The 26,251-nt window shown below is 45.2% G+C and overlaps 1 protein-coding gene across 2 annotated transcripts in view; it reads right to left on the bottom strand.

The window, feature by feature from the left end:
- prmt3 (protein arginine methyltransferase 3) overlaps positions 1 to 26,251 on the bottom strand; it is a 42,749-nt gene that overhangs the window by 15,872 nt on the left and 626 nt on the right. For both annotated transcript variants that reach the window (XM_034527792.1, XM_034527800.1), the window contains exons 3-12: positions 25,939 to 26,021; positions 25,786 to 25,835; positions 25,528 to 25,633; positions 24,150 to 24,309; positions 23,493 to 23,634; positions 21,384 to 21,449; positions 20,064 to 20,185; positions 16,829 to 16,928; positions 6,452 to 6,530; positions 1,069 to 1,256 (exon numbers count right to left, since the gene is read on the bottom strand). In XM_034527792.1, coding sequence (XP_034383683.1) covers positions 1,069 to 1,256; positions 6,452 to 6,530; positions 16,829 to 16,928; positions 20,064 to 20,185; positions 21,384 to 21,449; positions 23,493 to 23,634; positions 24,150 to 24,309; positions 25,528 to 25,633; positions 25,786 to 25,835; positions 25,939 to 26,021 — 1,096 coding nt within the window. The remainder of the gene's footprint in view (positions 1 to 1,068; positions 1,257 to 6,451; positions 6,531 to 16,828; positions 16,929 to 20,063; positions 20,186 to 21,383; positions 21,450 to 23,492; positions 23,635 to 24,149; positions 24,310 to 25,527; positions 25,634 to 25,785; positions 25,836 to 25,938; positions 26,022 to 26,251) is intronic.

Here is a 26,251-nt window from a genome sequence, read left to right as displayed (position 1 = left end):
TGTTAAACTGACGAGTGAGAACATTAAAAACACGTTATATAAAAAAAGGCAGGTTTAAAGCCGCTTCAAATAGTTGCAAGTTAAACATTCCTCAAGTTGAACAGTCGCATCTGTTTTGCAGGAATTTATAATTCCATTGTAGGGCTCTCAATTTTACGGAGTAGCAGCCAGCCTTAATGGAATGGTATTGGATCGTATCAACGGGAGGCAATAGATGAGAGTCCATGTAATTTGGGCAGCGGGGGCTGTCTATTTGTCACTGGAGGGGAGAAACTATCGATTAGAGGATTCAAATTCCATTACATCAAGTTCTCCCCTCATTCATCACGTCCACAGATGGGTGCGGGACATGCTCCTTAGCAAACGGGCCAACGGGCGAAGAAACACGAGTGCGAGACGTGAGGAAGAGCATCCTGACACGGAAAGATTCATAAGGGTGTGTTTTTATCTCGGTGTTATGTATGCGCTCTCCCGTCAGTGAGAACCGCTCTATCCACAGGGGGCTGAGGGTAATGAAGTTTCCTTAAGGGGAACTTAAACAAGGATTAGACAGATCAATCACCTAGTGCTACAACATCACACACACACATACACAGACACACACACACACACACACACACACACACACACACACACACCTTCAGGGCCCTATCTCTCTCTCTCTCCACAGCTAACTCCTGCTCTCATTCCCTGTCTGTGGCCCAACAGATTGGACCCCACACAGGATGCTACAAGTCTGATTTGGAGACTTGTAGCATCCTGTCTTTCGCACAAATTTTATGATTATTTCCAACAGCAGTAATAATTTTATGACCACTCAAAAGGGTCCTGACCCCCTAGTTTGGAACAAATACACAATCAATAATATATATATATTTTTTAAAACATAGACAGAGCTCTGCAGAATTGTTCATCAGAGGGCTAAATAGAGGACACCTTTAGAATGACTGAAGATCAGTAAAACATTTTGGGCTACTTGTGGTTGTAATGAATATCATTATTGGACCTCCAAAGCCACCACGTTGCAGGTTGAATGTTGAAGTGCATAACTCGTGAACTTGTGTTTACCTGTATGACTGCGGGTTCAGAGATGAGTGTGTCTTCTTTCACCACCTCCACCATACCCTCGGGCACCACGGCCTTCTTCATGCACGCCATGTTGAAGCCATACACGTCATCCCAGAATGCAATGTGGTCTCGGTACTTCTGTGCGTCTCCGACTGCAACCAGGCTGATGTTGCAAAGGTCCGGATAGACTGCGGAGGAGAAAGAGAGGAGCGATGGATCATCAAACACACACAAACAAATAGTAAGTATACAAATCACAAGTCAGCCTCAAGTCTTTACCTAAACAACATTCTCTGCACTGCAAATCACCTGGGTGACTTCACGCGGCTCACGTCACAAACATATATTTATTTAAGAAAACACTTTATCCGTTTGCTCTGATGAAAAGGCCTCATTTCACCATTTTAATGACCTCGTCAAGAGGAACCAGATAGAAGAGGAGACACAGAGCGAGAGAGAGAGAGAGAGAGAGAGAGAGCAGGGGGAGACCACCTGCGACATGCTACAATCGCTCCTCTGGTGCTGCTCACTCTTGGCAGTGCTGTTAGTGATGTTAGCCGGCCGGCAGCCAGAGGGAGGACCCTGGAAGCCGACCATCAAAGAGGGCCTGTGCCCAAAAAATAAATACAATAGAATCCCCGACCAGCAGAGAGGCTTTGCGCCGAGCTGGTGGCAGTTGGACTTATTACCAGCCGCGGCGGCGCGTGGCTGCCCGGTTGGCACCGTTTTCACCATGCGAGCCCTTTGTGTGTGTGTGTGTGTGTGTGTGCGCGGGTCATCGTGGCCAAATGTGGTCCCGGAGTCACCTTCTGCAGCGAGTACTTTTTGTTTGTCGGTCTGTGGACAGATTTTGTGCGTGCAAGATGCCGTCATGAAACCTCAGAAATCAAAATGGGTGTGATTTATGCCCCTTGTTGGCGTCATGGCAGGTGTGATCTCCTCACAAGGCGGTCTCGAGTCTATTTCTGCACTTGGGCTCCATCGACCAGCCATTTAAGGGGATAAAAACGGTCACTTTTATCGTTAGTTCTTGAATTATCTGTTGGAATAAAAAAAACTGTTAACCAAGGTCTATTGACAATGCACTTAAATTGAACCTGACTATTGCTTAAACCTCCTAACAATGCACTACACCTCCAAAACAATGCATCACAGTCCATATGTCTGGAGGTTTGCTGCAGCGGGCTACGCTATGCAAGGCCGCCTGGTCAGCAAAGAGCGAATCCCTTTGGGGGGGGGGGGGGGGGGGGGGAAGATGCGTTTTCCACGAAACTAAAAGATCATTAATCATGGGCAAATTCTGGTCCCATAAACTTCTACTCCCAGTGCCGAGACAAGTTTAATATCAACAAATTGAATGGCTTGAAAACAAAATGTAATCAGAGAACGCCATAACATCTTGTGGGTGTGGAGCTTTGCATCAATTCCACGAGGACGCCGTAATGACAGCATCCATCACATTTTACACAAAACGGGCCCCGTGGTCATTTTGTCCTACTTTAATACTTCATACTTTACACGAGATGGCAAACACAATGTGGACACCCGAATATTACCTAATCTGTGATTGTTAAAAGATTTAATTGTCCCATGAGCTAACGCAATCCTAAAAAAAAAAAAAAAGGTCCAGTGTGTAGGACACCTCAGATAAATGACTGCTGCTGAAAATCAACCTGGATGTATTTTTATTTATTTTTTTGCAGCGTCAGAAACACAATTTTTCTTCACTGGGGGTGAAACTGCGTGTCTAGTTTCATTTTTCACAGCTTTTGACGACAGCCAAAGTATCGGCAGTGAATATTGTTCGCTCCTGATATTACGCACTGTAATACTGTCTTTTGAATAAACATCATCCACGTCTTAAATGAGCATTAAGCGGGATCTTTAACGTCCTTCTCGTTGTGTTTTCACATCTGAATAGATTCCTTTGTGTGGGGTAATACACTTGGTGATTAAGCCAGAGCTGGAGCCATCGGTACCCCGACTGTGAAGTAACATTAGCCGACTCAGAGGCCTCGGGCCGAAACGAGAGTTTAGAATACACTCATGGGGCTATATCAAACTTAATATTTGAACGCACAACTTACCATGCATACTTAACGGTTATGGCGACTATCCACGACGATGGCGTCACGTTAACTTCTAATGAGACTAGAATTACCACCTCGAGGTTGTACGGCTCCGCCCACCGGTCGTGATGCAGTTTACCTCCGTGTCTGTCCAACGTGGCGTCACCTTCATCGTTTAACCCCGATAGACGTTTGTGTGAAAAATGTTTTCTCATACAACGGTTTGTATAGGACGTACAGTCGCACGGCTTTTCACCAGAGTGGAATAATCCATATTTAAGATGATGCTAGGATGGTTAAAATATTGGTATCACATTCAATATTAGTATATGACATCAATTATGACTATAGTAGCAACACGCGTTGGCTGTAGTTAGCAGCAAGCAGTACTGTCAGAAGTTTCTATGAACATTTTGCTATGTTTTTAACCATAACAAAGGTTAACAAACTTACATTTATATTGCATTTTTTTTAAGACAAGAGCTATTTAAGTGTTTTACGAGAAGAAGTAAAAGGGAAAGAGAAGGATAGAAGAAACAAAGAACAGTCCAGAGCAAAAACCAAGCCGACCAATCAGGAGGAAAAATACTTTAAAAACAAAATAGTTTTTTAAAGAATACAAGCCTTAGTTGTACCATGTGTGTTGGTGCTCAGTCACCTTCGACACATCGGACCGTAAAACGTGTGAATGGATGGCGACGGCTCAGTGATGGGCGACTCATGGCCCTGTCATTATTACCTGACGCCTGCTCGTGACCTGATGACTGTGCACACACACACACACACACACACACACACTCTCACTCTCACAACATATTCACACACGCATTCGCATGCAAACAGCATAACAGCATGAGTGAGTAATCACGAGGGGCCAGGTGAGAGGAGTGGGGGGGGGGGGGGGGGGGGGGGGGGGGGGGGGGGGGGAAATGCTGATTGGGCAGAATCGGGACAGGCCCGTCTGAGACACACACACACACTGAACAGGGAATGGAGACAGAGAGGGGGGGTGCTGCGGTGTGGATGGAGAAAGACAAAAAGGAAGGAGGGGGGTGGGGGGGGGGGTACACGGGCGCCCCCAGATTCATGGCTTTGACATCTGCGTCCTTCTCGACTCGCTGCTCCCAGCCCGTTTGTCATACCCCCCCCATACACACACCCCTTCTCTTGCTATCTCCATCTACCCCATAGGTCGGAAAAGTGTGTGTGTGTGTGTGTGGAGGGAGGGAGGGAGGGGGGGGGGGGAGGCTGCATGGGACAAAACAGAACCCTTTTCCCTGGACGCTGTGCTGTGCCAGGCATGCAGGGACACATTTAAGGATGGAAGGGGAGGTTAATGTAGTGGGGAGAATGAGCGAGCCGCTGTAACTCTCTTCTAATGTAGCTCTCACACACGCACACACAGAGACACACACACACACACACGCACGCACGCACGCACGCACACACACAGCTGCAGGGCCGGCCGATGTTCACTCAATAAATTAAATAAAGGGTTGTAACATCGGTGGGTTTTCGGCTGCACTGAAATTAAGGAATATTTGCTTAACAGAAATCCACAACACGGATCTTCCACTCGTAGTATTGACGCAGGTAACTAACCTCCTTTTAGTGCCCGGCACCAATACAATATAGTAATTGATCAAATTAGTGAAACTATGAGGAGGGGAACAACTGGTGTGGGAGCGTCGGGGTGAAAGGCTCCAGACGAACCATACGCTGTCCTCCGACCTGTCACACTCTGGTCCAATCTCCCCCACTAACAGATCTGTCTCTCCAGGTGGGGGCCATTCCATGCTGGGCCTGTGTGAGAGTGTGACCTCTCCCTCATGTGCCAAGGAGCCACTAAAAGCAGTGCGCTGGAACCGTTCCTTAGTTTGGGTCACATTTGGCACAAGCCATTAAATCTGGTCGGTGGTATGCATGGGATGACCCTTGAAAAGACACACACACACACACACACACTTGAGTCTTGTCTTTAAATCACTGTTAAAATCATTAAAAAGCAGCAGCAGCTTTTGTACATGTTCTGTAGCGATGCTACGATATGATTGGCCCCGTCTCTGCGTTTGGGGGCGGGGCTTCCCCATTGTCAATCTACTGCACGCTAGAATTCCTAGCTGCACATGAGGTCGTACCGATGTCACCATGCTTTAAGCCAAACTGCTAGCGAGGCGAAAAGTGCAACGACAAGAACAACCAAACTCAGCTTCTGTGTGTAAGTACCCCCCCCCACACCCCCCCCGCCGACCGCCCCCTCCTTGCCCCCCCAGCCACACAGGAGACATGTTGTCTTTAAAACAGACGTCAGGTTGAGGTGAGCTGCTGAGCCTCAGCTGTTTGTTAACCCTCCTCTGAGTATTGCTCTGCTTAAACGTCACAAAACCTATTTTCCATGTTCAAGTTGAGTAAAAATAAAATGACAGAACTCAAAGAAAGTAAAGAATACATGGAAATATCTTTCCATTCTCGCCCATATGTTTCTGGCTTTTCTTCTGGCCTGTATTGACACACCCAGTGGGAAATCCAAGAAAACCCCTCTCATCACTCCCACGTGTTTACTTGTAATAACCACAGGGGGCTGGCATGAGCAGTTTCTCCCTGCCGACAGATCAAAAAAGTCAGTAAATCTGACCTCAGTGTCACACTGCACCACTCCAGCTTTTCAATGGCAGGGGAAATAGCCTCAAAACATATTGTTTTAAGATTTGCAGGAGAAAAACTCACCTGTTCCCACTTTGGAAAAATTAACCAATGCTGATAAATGTGATCGTACCAACGATCGTCAGGGGTTGTGCTCCATATGTTTGTGTCAGGCTGCTGTTGCATTGTGACAGGGATACTCACTTAAATGGGGGAGCATGAGGCGACAGGTCTGGTGTTGAATCTCCATCAGCTGACAATTAAACAGCAGCAGGTAATGGAGATGTTATGGTAAGTAAATGTAGGGAAGGTAGCGCCGTAGTACCACTTTAGTAGCACTTAAATGTCTCTTACTGATAGCACTTTGTAGTTTAACTTTATTGAGGAAATTGTACTTGCTTGATTCTTGTTGTTCTGAGTTTGGACTCGTGGTTTAATGCACTCATTGTAAGTCGCTTTGGATAAAAGCGTCAGCTAAATGTAATGTAATGTAGTCTTTTTTACAGCTTTAAGAAGAGACAGTAAAAAAAAACAACTTTCCGGTCGGATTCAGCCTCGTGAAATAGGTTTTTATATATAACGTGTCATACATCGTGAGACAATCGCCCACTTTGATGTAACAACCCATTGTGCGACCCTTGAGTTCGTGGTGAAGAGAAGACGTGACCTACCTGAGCCGCCGTCCGCCAGGTAGAGGTCTCTGGCGTACAGGACAGAGTCCAACATGGACTCAAACAGCAGGAAGTAACCCTAAAAAAAAAAGAAAAAGCAAAACCACATTACTATCGAAGCATCTTCTGGAAAAAGTTGACTTGACAGTTCAGGGCAGGTAATAAATGTGTGCGAAGGAGAAGACCAGGGAACCACTGGACAAGCCAATTATTTTTTCTAATTCAAGATCACTACGGCGGAAATCTGAATTAGCTGCGACTGTGAATTGAGTGATGTGCCCCCACGTGGTCTGCCACCCAACATCCAATGGTTTGACCTTGAATTGACCTCCCGTTCTGCTCCAGTAGACGGCACATTAACCGTGGTATTATTCCATTAATGCTGAAATTGAGTTTTCTCCACATCTTGTTGGCTTCGACCTGAGTGGCACGTACTGCTGACAAATGGCTTTTTTTCAACCTCCGATACCCCTCCAACCAATCGGATAAGCCCGAGCTGCAACGCTGGCTCCTTCAATATGGCATTTATGTGCAATGCATATCTCCATCTGGGAAAAGGAGGTGGAGCCAAAATCACTGCGTGTACATTTGTCCTGTAACCGATGACCCACATCAGTTATTTCAACACCGATTTCAGGAACAAAAACACCCATCAACGCTTTCAGATCTGTGTTTTTTTTTTTTACGATCAAGGCAAGAGCAGAATGTCGAAAGTACAACCCCTTCAAATCTCAACCTGGACATTTGGTTCCCATCGTTTTCCTTCACGATGATAAATGTGTCCGCATGTTCACCGTGGATCCATGAAGCCGTGCATGGCTCGATATGGATTTCTGGTGTCGTTCTGATGGGATATCTGACATTGACATACATTCTGGAATAAATCACATTAGTGCTTGATCCCCAGTTTATCCCTGGCTTGACAACTTTTATTATTTTTGTATTTTGCACAGCTTTCCAGGTCCGGCATAGAGGAGGATATAAGAGGTCCCATTATGAACGAGATGGATTTTATTATCACCGTCGGTTCTATCGGTTCCGATAACGCACCTAAAAAACATCTCAGAACATGGAAACATCTCTTAAAACAGGTCACAAAAAGCAACTTCATTTTTTAAAATACGGGCATCAATCAATCAATCGTGGACATTAAGTGTACCTTATAGTGAACAACAACAACAACAGGCTCCGTGGCCTGAACCGAGAAGGGAAACTTTACCCCTTTCAACATTGACAAAGGCAGCGCAGACCATATCCACTACTTCCGTTCTTACCTTTCACAATAAAAGCCCCAGATGTAGACAGCTCACTTGTACCTGTTTACAAGAGGGAGCTCGTATTCAAATCAGAGCATTTCGCAAAAGAGAAACTCAGTAAAGCGGCTTACAGTATCTTAGGCTGTACAACAATACGCCTCAGAGTGCCAACAGGACCCCGGCAGCTGGTCCTCTGCGCAAATCTGTTTGAACCTTATTCCGTAAAAGTGCTGCAAATCTGCATCGCTGTTTCGATGCTAATTATTCGCAGGCGAGTATTTCGCAGTTTCCTGCCATTTGTTTGTCACGATAAAAATAAGAAAACAGAATGGCCTGAGTTATGTTTCAGATTCCAATATCTACACTTTCTCTTCAGTTTGGGGGTGGGGGGGCGTAGAGACAAGGAGAGGTGAGGGCCAGGACAAAAGATAAAGCCTGAATGAGGGAATGGGGGGGGGGGGGCGGGGGCGGGGGTATGATTAAGGACAAGTAGAAGAGGAGGAGAGAGGAAGAGCAAGACAGAGTGATACAGAGAGGATGCAGTGGCCAGCAGAATAGTAATTGCCCGAGATAAGAAGCTTATTATTCAAATAAAAAAAGGCAACCTTTCATTGGCAAACGGAGAGAGAGGAGAGCATGACAAACACGGGGAGCGGCCTTGATTTATAACCGACTCCCAAAATCGTCACCATCTCTCGTTATGGCGCCTGAGCTGATAATCATGACAGCGATGAAGCCGATATAACCGGCTCATCCTCCGCCGAGGCGATAAAGGGGAAACATTGACAGCGCACTCGGTCTCGAAAAAAACCGAAGTCGGGGGCCCAGCGAATATATTCTGCTGCCGACTGTCGTGGTCCAGCCGATGTCCTTAGCAGCCGAGCGGGTCGTATTGTTTTTTTTTTTTTTTTTTTTTTAAACCTCTCTCACAGAGAACACTGGCCTCGTAATTTAGATCCCAATTTCACGGCACACTGCTTCTCATGAAGGGAATATGAGAGAGAGAAAGAGAGATTGCCCGAAAGCATAGTTGCACCTTACTTTTATCGTCAACAATGCTCCAGGATTACTGCCCCCCCCCCCCCCCCCCCCCCCCCCCCCCCCCCCCCCCTCCCCCCCTCCCCCCCCCCCCCCCCCCCCCCCCCCCCCCCCCCCCCCCCCCCCCCCCCCCCCCCCCCCCCCCCCCCCCCCCCCCCCCCCCCCCCCCCCCCCCCCCCCCCCCCCCCCCCCCCCCCCCCCCTCCCTGCTTGCCTTCTATGTCCTCCCAGAAGCATGCATTACCCCCCCCCCCCCCCTCCAAATGTATACATCTGCAATGTTAATTACCCAAAACACAGTCTGTGCCATTAGAATGGGATGTTGGAACTAAAGCTCTTAAAGTACTTAAGTTTGTCCGAGTCTCATTAGATCTCGCCAGAATACTTCAATTATTATTTTTTTAATCTGCAGTAACAATCCAACAGTGGTCTCACGTTGTCACTCCAGATCGACACAGGTAATCATGAGCCACGGGGCCGTCACTAAGAAGTTTAATCTTCGGCTTCGCCCCTCGGGCCGCGTGTCAGCGCTGATATTCTAATTACGAGAGCCGGGGCGCTCAAATGTAATAACCCCTCAAGAGTTTCATCAAACTCCCGACCGACTGCGTCGCAGCGTTTTCATTTTAAAAAAATGCGAAGATGAGTCGCCGCTTTACGTTTTATCCCCGTCTGACCGGTGAAGTTTGTGAATTCTGGACTCAGTTGTCCCCCCCCGTGGAGCCCACACTGTCACTAACCTGACAAAATATTATCTATACAGTTATTTCAGCGATACGCTGACAGAAGGGTATACACAGTGTCTTTGAAGGATTCATCCAGGATGACATTATAAAATCAAATTGAATATATTTGTGTTAAGAAAAACTAAAACATCTCAACACCTGCAGACCGCTTGGAGGATGCGCTCCACGCATGCGCAGTAGATCGCTACACTGACACTTAGACGAGTCAAAGGCCTCCTGTGAAAGTTGCTCAGTGGTGCATTAATTAAGCTTGAAATACGTCACACCGACTCCAGCGGAAACTTGACGTGGAAAGTAGAACTCCGGCTTCAGCTCAGCTTCACTGCCAGGCAGCTTGGCTGGTGCAGGCGACGCGCTGCAGTATATAGTCGCTGTGCATTTCCATAAAAAGAGACTAATGAAATCCTAATGAGAACGGGCTGGAGCAGCTTATACACATTAACAGAATTAGCATATAAAACACATTCTCGAGTTGGCTACCACACACACACACACACACACACATCTATATATGCACCAACACACACACACAAAGAAACAGCAAATGCACTTTTACAGCTGTGTCACTAATGTGCAGTATTGTGGAGTTGTCACTGCCCTTAACTTTACACAAATGCTATTAAAGTTTGAATTGTATTTATAAACTCTACTGACAGAACTTTTATAATTTCCTTTCTTTAGTCGCTGGAAGCAGAGTGAAAAAAAAAATGAAAAAAGGATTGCGGTGTTACAATTTACAGATTTAATGTAATGCTGTCAATTATAGGTACCGAGAGGCGTTTTGGAACAAAAAAAACCCTGCGTCAGCAGTTTACGCTCTCCTCCGCCCTCCAGTGCCTCCTCTCTCCTTACGGCCTTCAACGTACGTCTTCCTCAATTACTGCAGATCATCATCACCTCCAGTCCCGCGAGGGGCCGAGGCAAAAAAATTAATAAAAGGAGGTGGTGTGTTTCTGGGAGCACTTCCACGCTTCTTTGAACACTTGAAGGCCTCTTCGCCCAACAAGACTCTGCGATGCTAGTGTATGGTGACTCCAAAAAATATCAGCATAAACATATCGCACAACATCCGAGTAATAGATTTCGGTGGGTTAACGCTCGGCGGGTGTACATTTTCCATTTAAAGAAGGCATGCAAATGAGAGATAAGAGGGGAGAGATTGTGTAACAGCAAAGCAATTTGCAGTATAGCTACAAGGTTATTACAAGCGGCGGCTCTTTGGAAATCAATAAGAACATTGTGTGTTTAAAAAAAAAAATGTTTAGAAGAAGATGGTACGATAATTAACTTGGCCCGGGAAAAAAACATTTCAATCATGTGTGGAAAGGATTTTTGAAGACATGAAAGATTTGAAGGGAAATTGGCAATCACGATGCTTACGCATGTATCCATTATCTTTTTTCGTTCCAATTTCATTTTTATTTCCCAAATTAACAGGCGTTAGCGGTTGCGGCTCACGCAGCTGCGTCTTCGTCGCAATGCGCAGACTTCAAAAACGAGAGAAGGCAGTAAATCACTGTGAAGTTACTGCAAGAAGGTCTTCAGTCATTAATGTGTTGAATTAGTATTTAGATGAATAGAGCACGAACTAATTAAAAAAAGGGTCTTGTTAGGTTTTACAGGCTTTTTTGGTGGCTGTCAGCTGTAGATATCAGGACCGGATCGTGATGATATGATATTGAATACAGGTACACACCATTTACCAATGTTTGGATTTTGGGGAAAGGCACCTTAAACATGAAAACTCATTTTTGTTTTAAGGTCGAAGTCAGCAGCATAACAAAACAACGCTTGAAATAAAAAAAGTTATAGCTTTGAATTGACACACACACACACCCTATAAAAGAAAATCCTAATATACGTGTATTCGGCAGGTGTACTTGTCCAAGCGTTGGCGAGCCGTTATTAAATTCATCATTTCGAGGGAACACAAGGAGGCCATTTCTCTCCACTAAAAAAAACAATGTTGACTGAGCGGCGCAGGATTGTGGGTTTGGGTTTACGAGAACGTCCGTTTGAGGGATATTTCTGGTCGTGAAGTTCATGCTCCGCATGTAGAATTGTTATTCAAGCCGGAGAGCACTTACTCTCTTTTCCCTCGGAGGTTTCGCCCAGATGAGTGAAATGCAACATTGCATTTTTGGATACGTACGGTATATAATATTGTACCGAATTGCGCTGCAGGTCTTTTATGTACCTCCCTGCTTGTTGTAAATGGCCGCCTGTATGCTTCAGTCGGCGCATAAAAACAGAGGGGTGGTGCAGCAAAAGGAAAACGGAAGCCGATGTGAGGATTTTAACGCATTGCTCTGGAAACATTTGGATTTTAGTGCTCTGTGCTTTAACCCTTTTCTTATGTTTTCATTTACTAAAAGTTGTATAATAAGCAGTGCATTTGCATTTTACTGACACGGCTGCCCGGTTTCACTAAGCAGGACGACTGCGAGCTGTGCTTATTGCCCAATTTTCAATTAATAAAATCAGAATAATAGCCCGATCTGAATAATCGGGTGCAGGGGTGGTGAAGAACTTTGATAAGTGTTCAATAAAAAAAAAAGGACATTATCTTTCAAATTCGCGGATAAGGTTGCTCATGTTTTCAGAAGGAAACACGCAACAAAACTGACATTTTCTGCAGATTAGACTCTGCCCAAGTCCAAAAAATGTTGTATTCCGATTAAATGCCTCGGGGGGGGGGGGGGAATTTAAAAACGCACATCTTATCGGATAACTTTATTTAGCGTCCGTGTCAGCGGTTGCGTTGCAATCTGCAATCAGAAGAAATGCTGTGCATGTAACCGCAGCGAGTAACTTTTAGGAGTGTGTGGACATCCGTTTAAATTGACCACAAAAAAAACCACTCACAGATAACCAAGTCTTTCGAACTGTGTGTAAGAGTGTGTGTGTGTGTGTGTGTGTGTGTGTGTGAGTGAGTGAGTGAGTAAGTGAGACTGACAGACAGTCAGACAGGATGACTGATGACTACCGACCTCTTCTTGGGCAGGTGAGTCTCCCAGCACAGATAATGAGGCTAAAGGAGGAAGAGCTGCCATGAATTTGACTTCACACCTCTACCACACACACACACACACACACACACACACACACACGTATCTGGACTGTGTGTGTTTTTGTGTGCGTGTGCCAAAGATACTTGTTTTGTAGTCAAACTATGTTCCCCTCAAGGTAAAGTATCAGAGATGCGGGCACAAAGAAATCCTCCTTCTTGTTCAGGGTTCTTCTCCCATTTGAATGAAACCGAACACGGTTGAAGACCGATTGGACCTTCTGGGAGAGTTTCTCCGAGGCGAGTTAGCACAAACCTCACAAGGCTCAGGGACACACTTAGTGTTTGACACCGTTTTCTGTATATTCTGTTTCATTGTTCTTCAATGTAATGAATAATTGTAGAGGCAATTTCACACTTGAACCAAATATTTATATATATATATATCGCGTTTTTCTAGCAGGGGGACTTATGAGGGCTATCGTATAATAAATGATAGGTTTGATGGTCAGAAGAAATGGAGAGAATGTTAAATACAAAATCTGTCCAGGACTGCTTTAGCCCAAATATCACATGTTGACCCGTCAAGCTTCTTTCACACGTCAACATTTAGTCTGTTTTCATCAAGTAAACCGTAGCTCGTTTTTGTACAGTAATAATTTGAGCTTGTTACTGTGCAACCGCGACACACACACACACACACACACACACACACACTTATATATTCCATTTCAGGCTTCGGTTCACAATGCGCTTTCTATTATAATGCACCTAAAGTTTGTTAAAGCCAACTCCTCCTCTCTTAGCGCCCGTGCCATTAAACACTATCGAGCCAGCAGGAACATCACCTGTGAATGATCTCGGAGTGACAGTCTTTATTTAGCCTCCTCCTCTTCCTCCTCCTCTTCCTCCGTCAGCCCCCCCACTCTCTTATCTGCTCTGGACGTTGTTTCTTTTTCTTTCTCTCTCCTGAGAACCGATCAATGTTGTGAGTTATGAAATGACAGCGGTGCCGCTAAAGGCAGTCTCTCAAACACGGCGACGCCAGACACTCATTTGCCTCCTTTTCATCCACCAGCGATACAAGACATCCATCACCCATCTCTGTCTATTAGCCCTGTAACCACCGTCGTCACGGGGATATATTGCTTCGTTTTCGCCTTCGCAAACAGCTTTAATTGTCAGATAAGTAACTTATTACTTCATGATGAAACTTGCAAGGTTATCTCCATAAAGCTACAATTTGGTAGATGGATAGTTTTGTTTTTTCTAACCTTTCTGCACAATTTCAACCTCTTTCGTTTCGTTTAATTTATTTTGGGTTATGGTGTTTAAACGCCGGTATGAAATGAGTAATATATACGTCAATATGTGTCTATAACCACATACACATAATATAAAAACACCTCCCGCAACGTGCGGTTCAATTTCAACCCAGACGGCAGAATAAAATGACGGCATTGTACGTTTGCATACGCTGAAACGCAAGATTTATGAACCCAAAATACGTTTCACATCAAAATGTTCTACATGCAGAGAGATCATAAGTAAATCATTCTATCAGATGCAGCTCTACGGCTCCTGTCCCCACCCCCCTTTCCTTTTTAAAAATGATTTATATTAAATCGGTGCGAAAAAACTGTGACGTTTTGTAACCTTTTAGAGAAATCTTCTCTTTAAATAAGGATATTAATTTGGTTGTACTGTTCAGTAATAAGATATTCTTAAAAACTAACGTTACATCGTTTTGCAGCCTGAAATAAAAAATTTTTTTTTTAAAAATGGCGATATATTTCTTTGCCGCCCCACCCAACACGCTCTCATTCTGTCCCACAGTTATTTCCTCTTTTTGTAAATTACGTCCTGCATTTGTTTCGCAGTCTCTCTTGAATTAATACCTTTCCAATGTCCCAGACATTTGTCACTGAATTCCTTCCACTCAATATAGACTACTTTCCAGGCCAGAGAACAACATTTTCAATCACAACACGTGATGATAGATTAATCTTTTTTGAAAAAAAGGGAGTGATGCTTTTCTTTGCCACAGTAAGCCCGAGGCTCTCTCTCTCTCTCTCTCTCTCTCTCTCTCTCTCTCTCTCTCTCTCTCTCTCTCTCTCTCTCTCTCTCTCTCTCTCTCTCTCTCTCTCTCTCTCTCTCTCTCTCTCTCTCTCTCTCTCTCTCTCTCTCTCTCTCTCTCTCTCTCTCTCTCTCTCTCTCTCTCTCTCTCTCTCTCTCTCTCTCTCTCTCTCTCTCTCTCTCTCTCTCTCTCTCTCTCTCTCTCTCTCTCTCTCTCTCTCTCTCTCTCTCTCTCTCTCTCTCTCTCTCTCTCTCTCTCTCTCGATCCACAGAGCATGGGTTTGTAGATCAATTCATTCTCCAAATTTCTGATTAATTACGTTGTTCGGTGACAACAAACAAACTCACCAGTGTTATGATGTATTTTCTACCTCGACTAACTAGAGTGGGCGAAAGGTCCTCAATTTTCGCTTCTGGTCTTCCGATCGAAGTGACTCTAAAAAGTCCTGAAGATGTCAGTTCTGGTTGATTTGGCCACGCCCGTAGTTACGGTGGTATTTTTTTCCTTCTTCACCAGAGCAACCGGTGCATCCGTTTACGGAGCGGCCGAACAAACTCGCATAAGAATTTGACTTTTCAATGCTGCAGCTCACGGCGGCTGCTGCTGCTTCTCATTATATCACTCCCCGTGATATTACACTGCCAAAGTAATTTAATAAGAAAAAAAAGAAAGACATTTACACTTTTATTGATCCCCGTGGGGGAAATTCTTCTCTGTATTTGACCCATCTTTGGTCATTAAGGAGCAGTGGGCTGCAGTGAAGTCTTGCTCATGGACACTTCGACATGCAACTATGGTTCTTCCTTGGCTTTCACATTTTAGCGTAAACCTCAGTACCTCATTTGTAAATTTTAGCGATTCAGTGGGCAATGAGGGATCAATCTTGCAACCCCACATGGGAAATTCCCATCCAACACTACCTGAATTTGAAGAAATTCCCATTTTATAACATATATTTAGTATGTATTTGAAAAACCAAAACATTTTATACAACAAGAAAATAAATAAATACACAACCTGCCTATAAGACAAAGCCATTTTTGTTTAATACAGTCTAAAGCCATCTACTCTGGTCATTTTTGCCTTTTATACAGGCAGATTGGCGGGCAGCCTTTGAAGTTCTGGCCACTCTGAGAAATGTCTGCCATCGCCGCCATGATGAGAAGTGACTGGGCGATTCTTAGATTTATTAGCACCCTGTGAGCCGGTGTCATCAGAGATTACGGCCCCCATCCTTCACCGTTCCACCGGCACGTCAACCACCCAATTTCAATTTCCCCCGGTGAGAGTATGGGAAGGCTCTGGCTGGCGACCCTTGCGCGTGACCCTGGTTTTTTTTTTCACGATGAATGGGGGGGTGGCAGATACGGGATGCTCATGAATTAGGTATGACTTCAGTGGTGCGTTCAACTTTGGCCGTCCCGCCTGTATCGCCACGGAGGATCTCCCTGATAAATGGGCATCAAGGGGAAGAAAGACTGCTCTTCCTGGTTAGGTATTCAGAGGAGCTCATGGTCGAGTTTAGCCCCGTTTAAGGCATGTTTAAATTTTTTTGGAAAAACATGCATCACAGCCCCCGCGCTGGCACCTTGGGATCCTGCACGCTCATTGGCTGGAAGCGGACCCGTCTGAGTGTAAGCGGAGCATTTTACACCTTGGGTAAACTTTTGCATGAGTTCAAAGACTGTTGGATGGAAAATGAGCTGAAAAAAAAAAGTCGTCATCGACTCTACCAAGTAAAAATGTCTCCTGTGAAGGACGTATGGTGATGATGTCCAGGCTTTAGTCACTATTAACAACTCTCCACTATGAACATCCTAATTCACACACACGCCTCCTCTTCCAAAGCGACCAGTCATCCACCTGCATTTCATTTTTTTTAAAGGTCTACCCACTCAACTCTCCAACTGTAAGTAATAACGACATGGAGGCGGTTTGAGTCCCGACCCGAGCCGTCCACACCACTCGAGCTAGAATTGCATTTATTCGAGCGACCGCTATCCACGCAGCTGGTTGAACCCTCGTGTTCGTGTACAGGAGGTTCAATGTGTTCATTCACCTTCGATCAAAACAGCAGAAGATCTCAAGTGGAAGATCTCAAGTGAAATCTTTTACCGATCCCCAGTCCTCAGCCGTCAATGTGAGAATTAAAAACTTGTTTTATGAGGCTTTGTGAGTGCGTTCCCACAATCTAAACCGCCACCGTATGTACGTGTGTGTGTGTGTGTGTGTGCGTGCGTAGGTGTGCACTGACCATCCATTCTGAGATGATGACGTCCACCTTCTCCACTGGGAGCTTGATGTCTTCTATGCGGCCTTTGATCAGAGTGATCTTGTCCTCCAGCTCGTTGGACCTGTGGGAAACGTGGAAGAGTCAGAGGACCTAAGGAAAATAACTGTCATCCAATAACCCCAATGGTTGGAGAGTGGGCTGGTAGATTTGCTGCTGTGGTGCACATTCAATAATGTGGCTACCGCAAAGGAGAATAATCACGAGAGAGGATAATTCAGTTTTTGGTGAAGAACAACACGATACTGAGGTATTATCGCCTTATTGAAAACGGTTAGGTGGTCCGATACTGATCCGCAAACAGTCATCCATTCCAGTTTGGTCTCGACCAACTTCAGCTGCAAAAAAAAAAATGCCGTACTGTATTCACGAGCTGGTCGTCAACTCTGCCAGTCTACACGTTGGTGGTAGGTAGTGTACACTGGTTTTATCCAACCATCTTCCCAGAAAACAGCTGTATACTGCGAGTGGGAACGAATGAAAAAACAGAAACGTTGCGTGCCATAAAACCCAGAGAAATTTGGGCAAAACTTTCAAACCTTTACTTATAAAAAGGACATTCTGTGTTCCTGAGCCGTGTGAAAGGAAAGGACAGTTAACAGTGGGGCTGCAGAGGTGTCAGGCTCAGGTAGGGACTGTAAGATCAGTGCTGCGGTTTAAATGATCCCTCCTTTCAGACCGGCCAGTCCGGGTATCAATCTCTGTGAATATTCCATTATCATGACAGCTAATGTTACCGAGGACGGAACAATTACTCACAGCGGCCCAGAGTGCATTCCTGTGGCAGCGATCCTTATCTTGAACCGTCTCTCCCCTCTCTGCTGCTCTGCCACCGCTGCTATCGCCTCCTCACAGGATCCAACACCCCCCCCCCCCTCTCAACCCAAACCCCCCTCCCCCCTCCTACACCTTTCACAAGAGGGAAACACTGTAATCTCATTATTGGGGTAATTTAGAGGACAATGTCAGGACTCTGGGGAGAGAGTCAGTTTATGTGTGGCTTTGTAGCGGTGTGTGTGTGTGTGTGTGTGTGTGTGTGTGTGTGTGTGTGAGAGACAGGATTCATTCATCCAGCATGTTAAAAGGCAGGAATATTGCGCCATTATTTCACTTTGCCGTTCTGTATAAAAAAGGTACGAACGTGGATTTTGAGGACAGAGTTGTTGGCCGAATTGACATTTGTGGCTGGACAACACACACACACACACACACACACACACGGACACTTTATGCAGACTAAAATTACACACTAGGGCAGAATAATGTCGGTGGTGTTTGGTTCAGTGTAAAAAAAAAAAGTGCTAAAATGGGCGACCGAGGGAGAGCGAAGACGTTTCATCAGAGGAAACCGGTGTCTTTTGAGGGCGACTACATCATTCACGACATACAAATAATCTTTTTCTTCATAATTCAGATGTTTATGTTCCGAAACATAATTGAAAAGATGAATCCATATAACCAAATATGCACGCAAACACACATTGACTGCGTCTAAATTGCTTATTTCAGTACTCACAAAAACTAAGAAAAGAGATCACATTACTCCTGTATTAGCTGCTCTGCACTGGCTCCCTGTAAGATCAAGAATCACATTTAAAATTCTTCTCCTCACCTACAAAGCCTTGATTGGTGATGCACCATCATATCTTAAGGAGCTTGTAGTACCATATTGCCCCCACTAGAGAGCTGCGCTCACTAAATGCGGGGCTACTTGTGGTTCCTAGAGTCCTAAAAAGTAGGATGGGAGCCAGAGCCTTCAGTTATCAAGCTCCTCTTTTATGGAACCAGCTTCCACTTTCAGTCCAGGAGGCAGACACAGTCACCTCATTCAAGAATAGACTTAAGACTTTCCTCTTTAATAGAGCTTATAGTTAGGGCTGAATCAGGTTTGCTCTGGTCCAGCCCCTTGATATGCTGCTATAGGCTTATAGGCTGCTGGGGGATGTTTGAACGTATGCAAACTGATAATCTGTCCTCCGATCTTTAGAGTTCACCATTAAAAGTTGAATTTCATTAATTCATGTGAAATGTTTTTTTTTTTTTCCACTTTGTTGTCACAATTCAAAGCATTCAATTGGATAATCCATCAATTCCAGCCATTTAAAAAGATGGAAAAAAAACAAACGTATTTGGACATTATCCATTAAGGAAGTGACTGAAGGAAGGAAGTCACGTCTAGCTTTTCATTTAAACTTCGCAGACGGAGTGAACACGAGAGATGGATGCTCCTGCCCAACCAACAGGAGCCAATTTAATTACAATCCAGATATTAACACACACACACACACACACACACACACACACACAGAAGAGCTTAAGAATCACAACCCAAGCGGACAGTAGGTTTAAAAAGGGAGACAAGGGCAAGATTTGTGTGTGTGTTTGTGTGTGTACATGTGTCAGTGTGTGTACTGAGGAGGGGGGGGGGGGTGTTACACATCTTTTTTTAGCTGAATCTTCACCGCTGGCCAACCTGCGACGCAGCCAGCATGCCAACACACTCTCCAACAGCGAGTCAGTGGGCTGTAAAATTAAAACGTCCTTTCCCTTCAGCAAAACCCTCGTTTTGCTTATACGACACTCTCTTACATAACGGTAATAATAGCAGTCATAATGGCCCCTAACTCAAAAATGCATTTTAGAGGCAGGGGTGCGATGGAGGACGTGGTTGCAGGTAGATGTGGGAGACGGCGGAGGCTCTGGTGGAGGTAAATGACTCTCGCTGTCGAGAGGGAGCTGCTGGAAAAATGGAAAACGCACTCCACCTGAAATTGGACTGAGGACTGTATTAAAAACGTACCAACAGGGGGTCATCTACATGTCTGTGTGTGTGTGTGTGTGTGTGTGTGTGTGTGTGTGTGTGTGTGTGTGTGTGTGAGACTGCAGGCCTCGGACGGAAGCCACCTGCAGAGGAGAAGAGGCGAGTGTGTGAATGAGTCAGGTGTAAATTATGTGCATTAAGGCCACACGACTGACAGCAGCTCTATTGAAGTCAACCAGCTGCAACAAATAAAAAAAAAAAAAAGGTGGCTGGAGGTCGTACAGACCTCTACTCCCACAATCCTCTGCTGCTGCACACAAAGGGAAAGAGGACCCGTCGGCTGCACAAAGAGACCTGGATAGAACGCCGTGTAAAATGTGCTTCAAAGCCCAAGCCGTAGTGTGTGTGTGTGTGTGTGTGTGTGTGTGTGTGTGTCACCTGACTATGTCCATGGCCTGATAGATGATTTCTGATTGGTCGACCGCTATGACCTGCTTGGCCCCAGCTCTGGCGGCGAACATGGCCAGTATGCCGGTCCCACAGCCCACGTCGAGCACCACCTGCAGGACGGGAGGGGAAGGAGGGGGTTTGGCTTTGAACGTTTCAGTGTGAACAAGGTTGCTGCTCAGATTCTGAAACATCTCCCTCACCTTCACGTTTTTTTTTGTATGTTTTTTTAAACACAGGTTCAAAGAAAATATATTTTATGTATGATAAAATAGCTTAGTCAGATTTTAGAGGTGATCTGGTTGTGAATCTTTTAGACAATCTAAATATTTTTAAAGGAGGAGCCTAAAATATGTTTAGGTGATACGTTGAAAAAAAAAAAAGGTCCTGCACTGTAAAACCCAAATATGTAGATGGACAAGTAACGAGCAGATGAACAAAGCAGCAGCTGTGACGGAGGCTGGCAATGTCTTTTTCTGAAGGACTATATGAACTTCAACATCCAAGTGACCTCTAGCTGCTTCGTTATCAACGTTTGTATGAACAAGTCATCAAAATTAATAGTCTGTATGTTTCACATGCTGTCTTCAGCACCTTAACTGCCCCCCCCCCCCACCCCCATACTTCTATTTCAGATTCCCGTAGGTTACAGTTAATTTGTTCATCTTCACCCCCGACTGGTGTTAAATGGCCGAGGCACAGCTGCAGTTGCCTATATGGCGTCTATACGTATCACCGCGTCAATGCGCGCCTCTATTTAAGGCGACTTTAACCTGCCTGCGAGCGTCTCGCTGCCTTTATGGGTTCACAGAGGGTCGCCGACACACTGCTGACACGACTCTCTCCATTCTCCATCTTCTGTACTCTCTCTCTCTCTCTCTTTAACCGGACAGAAACAAGAATATCCTGTTTTGTTTCTCCGTCCAGCACTTCCTGTAGAAGGTGACACTTCCCTCTCTGCGACAGGGATAATGTACGTTCCCATCAACACAACCTGCCTCCGCACTCTACAGCCTCATCCCATCTCTAACCAGCAGCCGCCCATATAATGGATGGTCATGATACAGGCTACTGCTTTCTGCAGGGGGATGAGTGGGGGCCAGTTGGGAGGGGTTTTTCTGGGTTTGTTGGTGGATTGCATGCGTGCGTTATCAGCACTCTGCAGTCGACATTCAAGGAGCTAATAAAGTGCACTCGCCTTTTTTTCTTCTTCTGTTAATAGACGTGGATGTAGATTAAACCGGCTACCCGGCAAATACTGCATGTATACACACATTAAAACACACACACATCTGTTTGCATTCGGCTCACCTTGTCTCTGAACACTTCAGGGTTGCGGTACATGAAGTCGCGGTAGCTCTCCGTGCGCACTTTATCCTGTGGAGAGAATCGGGGATCAGTGTTAAAGTGGGTTTATTCGCAAATTAGGAACGATACACGCGGACACCCAATGTTTCTTGAGCAAAATAATTAAAAAGACAGAATAAATAAATGTGAAACACAAAAATTGACTAAAGGTTCGGGGAATCCGGCCTTTGAAAGACGATTTGCGTTCTCGGACGTCAACGTTGCGATGTGCACGGTGGCCTTATTATCAGGATGGCGTGTAAAGCTTTTGCTACACAGATGGTGAGGGACTCTTGGAATTTTCAGAGCAAATCGTTGGAATAAATACAAATGGGAGGGACCGTGAAATTTGCACTGGAGGTCAGGTCACGACCGGCTAATTAACCTGCCAATCAAATCTGCCCACAAACACCAGCAAGCGCTCTCTGGAGGAGAAGCTACAGAAGCTCCCGAGAGCAAGACACCGTGGAATTGAGCCGGTTCTCTTCCGTACGGAAGATGTTTACATGCAAAAGGTAAGTTTTCAATTAGTAACTCGTGAGTAAAGTTAATATGATAACCAAAGAGTCACTTGCTGTTCATCGTGCTGAGCCGGAACAGTAAAATAAATGACATTAATTGCTTTTAAGTTGAAGTTTTTAAAATCTCTCACTACAATGCTTACATGCCCACATTGAAAGAGTAATCGGTCACTCTCATTTTAAAGCTGCAATGATTGATTGATTATTTGTTAACTATTACTATTTGATCATTAGTAATTGGTTTCAGTAATAATGAATGAATAAATAAATCTAATTTCTCTGATTCCAGCTTTTTAAAATGTGAATTGTGTTCTGGTCTCTTTACTCGTTAACTGGATATCTTCGAGGTTGACATTTGAGGACGTCGTCTGGAGCATCGGGGAAACGCCGATTGACATTTTCCCCAATTATTGAGACCCCAAAATCGACAGATTTATATGACAATAATCATTAAAACCATTGAAGGCATTTTTGCAAAGAACAGAGAATTTGGATCTTGTTTCTCACCACTTTTACACTCGTGTTATAGTGAACGCGTGAGGGGGGGGGAAATATGACAGCAACCAATCAACTCTTTCGTTGTTCATATCGTATTTATGCGTTTTGTTTTTCAAGATTCATAAAAAAATACAAATACAAAATCTGAACCCCGTTTTCTCAGACGATGTTGTGTAAAATGACGGCTATAATTCATGTAAGAAGTTAAGTGTAAAAGACAATTCATTCTCAGTTTCGACCACGAGGGCGACACCAAAACTCTTCACAGGAGCAAGCGGATCGATGCCGGTCTACGATGAAAATATTCAGACCTCTTTTGTGCCTTAGGAACAAATTAAAAAGTGGATTCATTATAACAGACGTACATTTTATCTAAGTAGTCAGAAATCATGATGCCTCTTTCATGCGGTCTCTGAAACACACGTCATAGACGATGCACTTCACGGCGACCTGCGAAAGAGTTGAACACTTTCTACCGCAAAGCCCCCCCCCCCCTCACCCCACCCCATCACATGCTCTTTTGCCCTGCTGTGGCTCTGATGCGAGTTTAGAGTCTGACGCACAAGTGACGCAAAACTTAAACAGTGCTTGGGACCAATCAGGACAGCCAACAGAAATATGTCTAAGCACTGCGGTAAGTAGAATAGGAAGGGAGGACACACACTGGGACACACACACACACACACACACACACACACACACACCAGCTTGCCGACACTTTCAGGTTGGTGCACTTGAAAAGCGTAATAAATGTATTTCCACGTTTCGGGCATCCGGCACTGCTTGGTGTCTCACATGAGAGCTCAGCGCTTATTGCTGATTTATCACTTTTGAGGAAATGTCTTGTCCTCCGTATCAGTGTGTGCATAAAGATGATGAATTTTTTTATTTTTTTTGTACGCGCTACATGGAAATCTCTCAGCCAAGACGTACGCTGATGAACCCACTTTTGCTCTGCGGAGACTGTAATGAGACCCCGCAGGCCTGGTCAGTGTGTGTGTGTGTTATGCGTGTGTGTGTGTGTGTGTTTTATGCGTGTTTGCACGACTCAGACCTTCAGCATCTCTTCGTGGATGCTATAATGGCCGTAGGAGCTGAAGTAGGCCTCGTCCTCATCCTCGCGGAGCTCGGCCACGGCGCTCGAGTTGCCCGGCCTGCCTGCCTCTGCGTTCAGCACCAAACCCTGAGCCAGAAGCCTGAACGGAGGCGGGACAGATCTGCGTTTAACTTCTCTTGTTAGGACAAAGGCAGCGAGCACACACAACCTTCATGCAGGACGTAGCAGTAAACGGAGGAGACGGGAGGCATTAATCTTTCTAACGCTCTTTCCAACCCCCCCCAACCTCACTCTTTCTGTAATTTTCCCTTACCCCCCACAGCTCCTTTCCTACCTCCCCTCCTCACTTTAACCTCCATGCTGCAGTGGAATTTTCCTTTCCCTTTTTATATCCTTCCCCTTCCTTCAAACTTCTTCAACAAGGTAGTCTAGTTGATGCCGCAATACTGGGTTCACTGTGTCCCCCTGCTGGCCCCGGGAGGGTAGTGCAGAAGTAGAGCAACACACCAAGTAGGCCGCAAGCTCTCTCAGGAACATGGAGAGGAGAATACAGATATACCCAGGGTTGAAATAAACTAATAGGACACATATTACACATAGTGGTCTTAAAGAAAAAAGTTGTTATAAAAAAAGAAAAGCAGAAACACCACTGACTTGAGTTTATGCAGGTCGTCCATGGCTCTGGCCAGCGCCTGCTCTGAAGTACTGGCTCTCTCCTCAGCGGCCTGGGCCCTCTGCTGCAGTGCATCATGGGACTCGGCCCTGAACGACGGGCACACCGACAGGCTCAAGTCCTCGCAGAGCTCCTCGGGGTCTGCCAGAAACACAAAGCGGAGATGTAAGACATAAAAGGCTCAAGACAGCCACCAACACGGGTTTAAATTTTTAAAAAAATTTAAATTAAATAATAATAGTATGCATTGTATATATCGATTGTATTTATGCCTTCCATTGTATTTGAAATGGTTGTCGCACAAAAAATGTTCTTTGAAAGGACAGTTAAGCGATCTAAAAAAAAAAAAAAAAAATCAGAATCTGCTTACATTCTGATTTTTTCAGACCCTGCAGCGGTTTTAAAGACCTCTCATGAAAACAATAGAATTGGGTGTTGCTTTTTACGGGACGTGCACAGAGGCCGGATTCTACAGCCAATATCTGTCACTCCACCAGAGCTCTCTGCACCTACACAGCATACTAAACCTGCTCCCTCTCCGAGGAGCTTTTCAGAGGGATTCTGGGGGAACAAATCATCGACTGCAGTGTCGGTAGAAAAAAAAGAAAAGAACAAAGGCCACATTTCTACCATCGCCTCGGCCCTCTCTGCGCAACCTGGCTTCCCCGCCCCACTGTCGAGTGTGAACCGTTTGGAAACAAATGCAAACCATTCTGCCTTTTTACGTTATTACTAGTTTAATTAAATTGTACATGATAGATTAATCTTTTTTGAAAAAAAAAGGGAGTGATGCTTTTCTTTGCCACAGTAAGCCCGAGTCTCTCTCTCTCTCTCTCTCTCTCTCTCTCTCTCTCTCTCTCTCTCTCTCTCTCTCTCTCTCTCTCTCTCTCTCTCTCTCTCTCTCTCTCTCTCTCTCTCTCTCTCTCTCTCTCTCTCTCTCTCTCTCTCTCTCTCTCTCTCTCTCTCTCTCTCTCTCTCTCTCTCTCTCTCTCTCTCTCTCTCTCTCTCTCTCTCTCTCTCTCTCTCTCTCTCTCTCTCTCTCCACCCACAGCTCAGAACAGCGACACAACTGCAAAACAAGCACCGACATTCCGCACGGAGAGTTTAAGTTCGCGAGCGAGTTAAATGCCAGTTTCATGTGGTGCTGTGAACACCTTGGAACCTCATCTCATGCCACCTGTTGACATATCGGATGAGGCTGTTCGTCAAACTCCAGGCCATCACTCAAAAGGCTAAAATAAGACGTAAAGGGGTTGCTGTGTGCGAGACCAACTGAAAGATTTAAGGGGTCTCTCGACACTAAAATCTCCCCCCTATCCCCTCCAACTGCCACAAGGTATTTTTGCACACTGGCCACACCTGTCTGCAGCAGAGGGTCGTCCTGCAGGACTGGTCGCAGGAAGTCTTCACTCTCCCACGGTAAAGGAGCGTCTGGCAGTCCCGTCAGACCGGACGCATCACATTTCTATAAAAGCAGATTTGTCCATAAATCAGTCATTTTCTTCTTTTCTTATAGGTTCATTTTACAATGAACACAAGGTAGGAAAACTCAACATAACATTTTTTTTAGAATATGATGCGAGGATTAAATCCCATCTCATTACAGACACTACTTACTGTCGACCGGATGAAGTTGATCATCTTTATGTAACCGTAGTCGTCTAAATCTAATGAGGAGAAGAAGAAGAAGAAGAAGAAGAAGAAGAAGAAGAAGAGGGTGAGCCATTTCAACAAAACCGAATAATCCTCTGGTTCTTCGTCTCTACTTACGGTGTTTTTTTATAATTTCCACGAGGTTGACCTGGTGGTCGGCCGCGCAGTGCTGCAGGGTGGCAGGCACAGAGCTCAGCAACCTGTTAACGCACACAATATGAAACCTTTAAAATAAAACAGCTCCTCGGATGCTTTACAGTGCACATTTAAAATGAAACCTTGAGTTTGTATTAATAGTACTTCTTGAGGTTCTCGGGTATGGATATCCAAATCATTGGTTCTGAGTCCTCTGGTTGGGGACCAAGACCCTCACGCCACAAGAACAGTCGGGTCCCCCCCCCCCCCCCACACATCTTTACTTAATTAAAAT

Source organism: Cyclopterus lumpus, chromosome 3, assembly GCF_009769545.1.
Source record: "Cyclopterus lumpus isolate fCycLum1 chromosome 3, fCycLum1.pri, whole genome shotgun sequence".
NCBI lineage: Eukaryota > Metazoa > Chordata > Actinopteri > Perciformes > Cyclopteridae > Cyclopterus > Cyclopterus lumpus.
The sequence above is the reverse complement of the archived record's forward strand: the minus strand, read 5'-3'. Positions and strand labels throughout refer to the sequence as shown.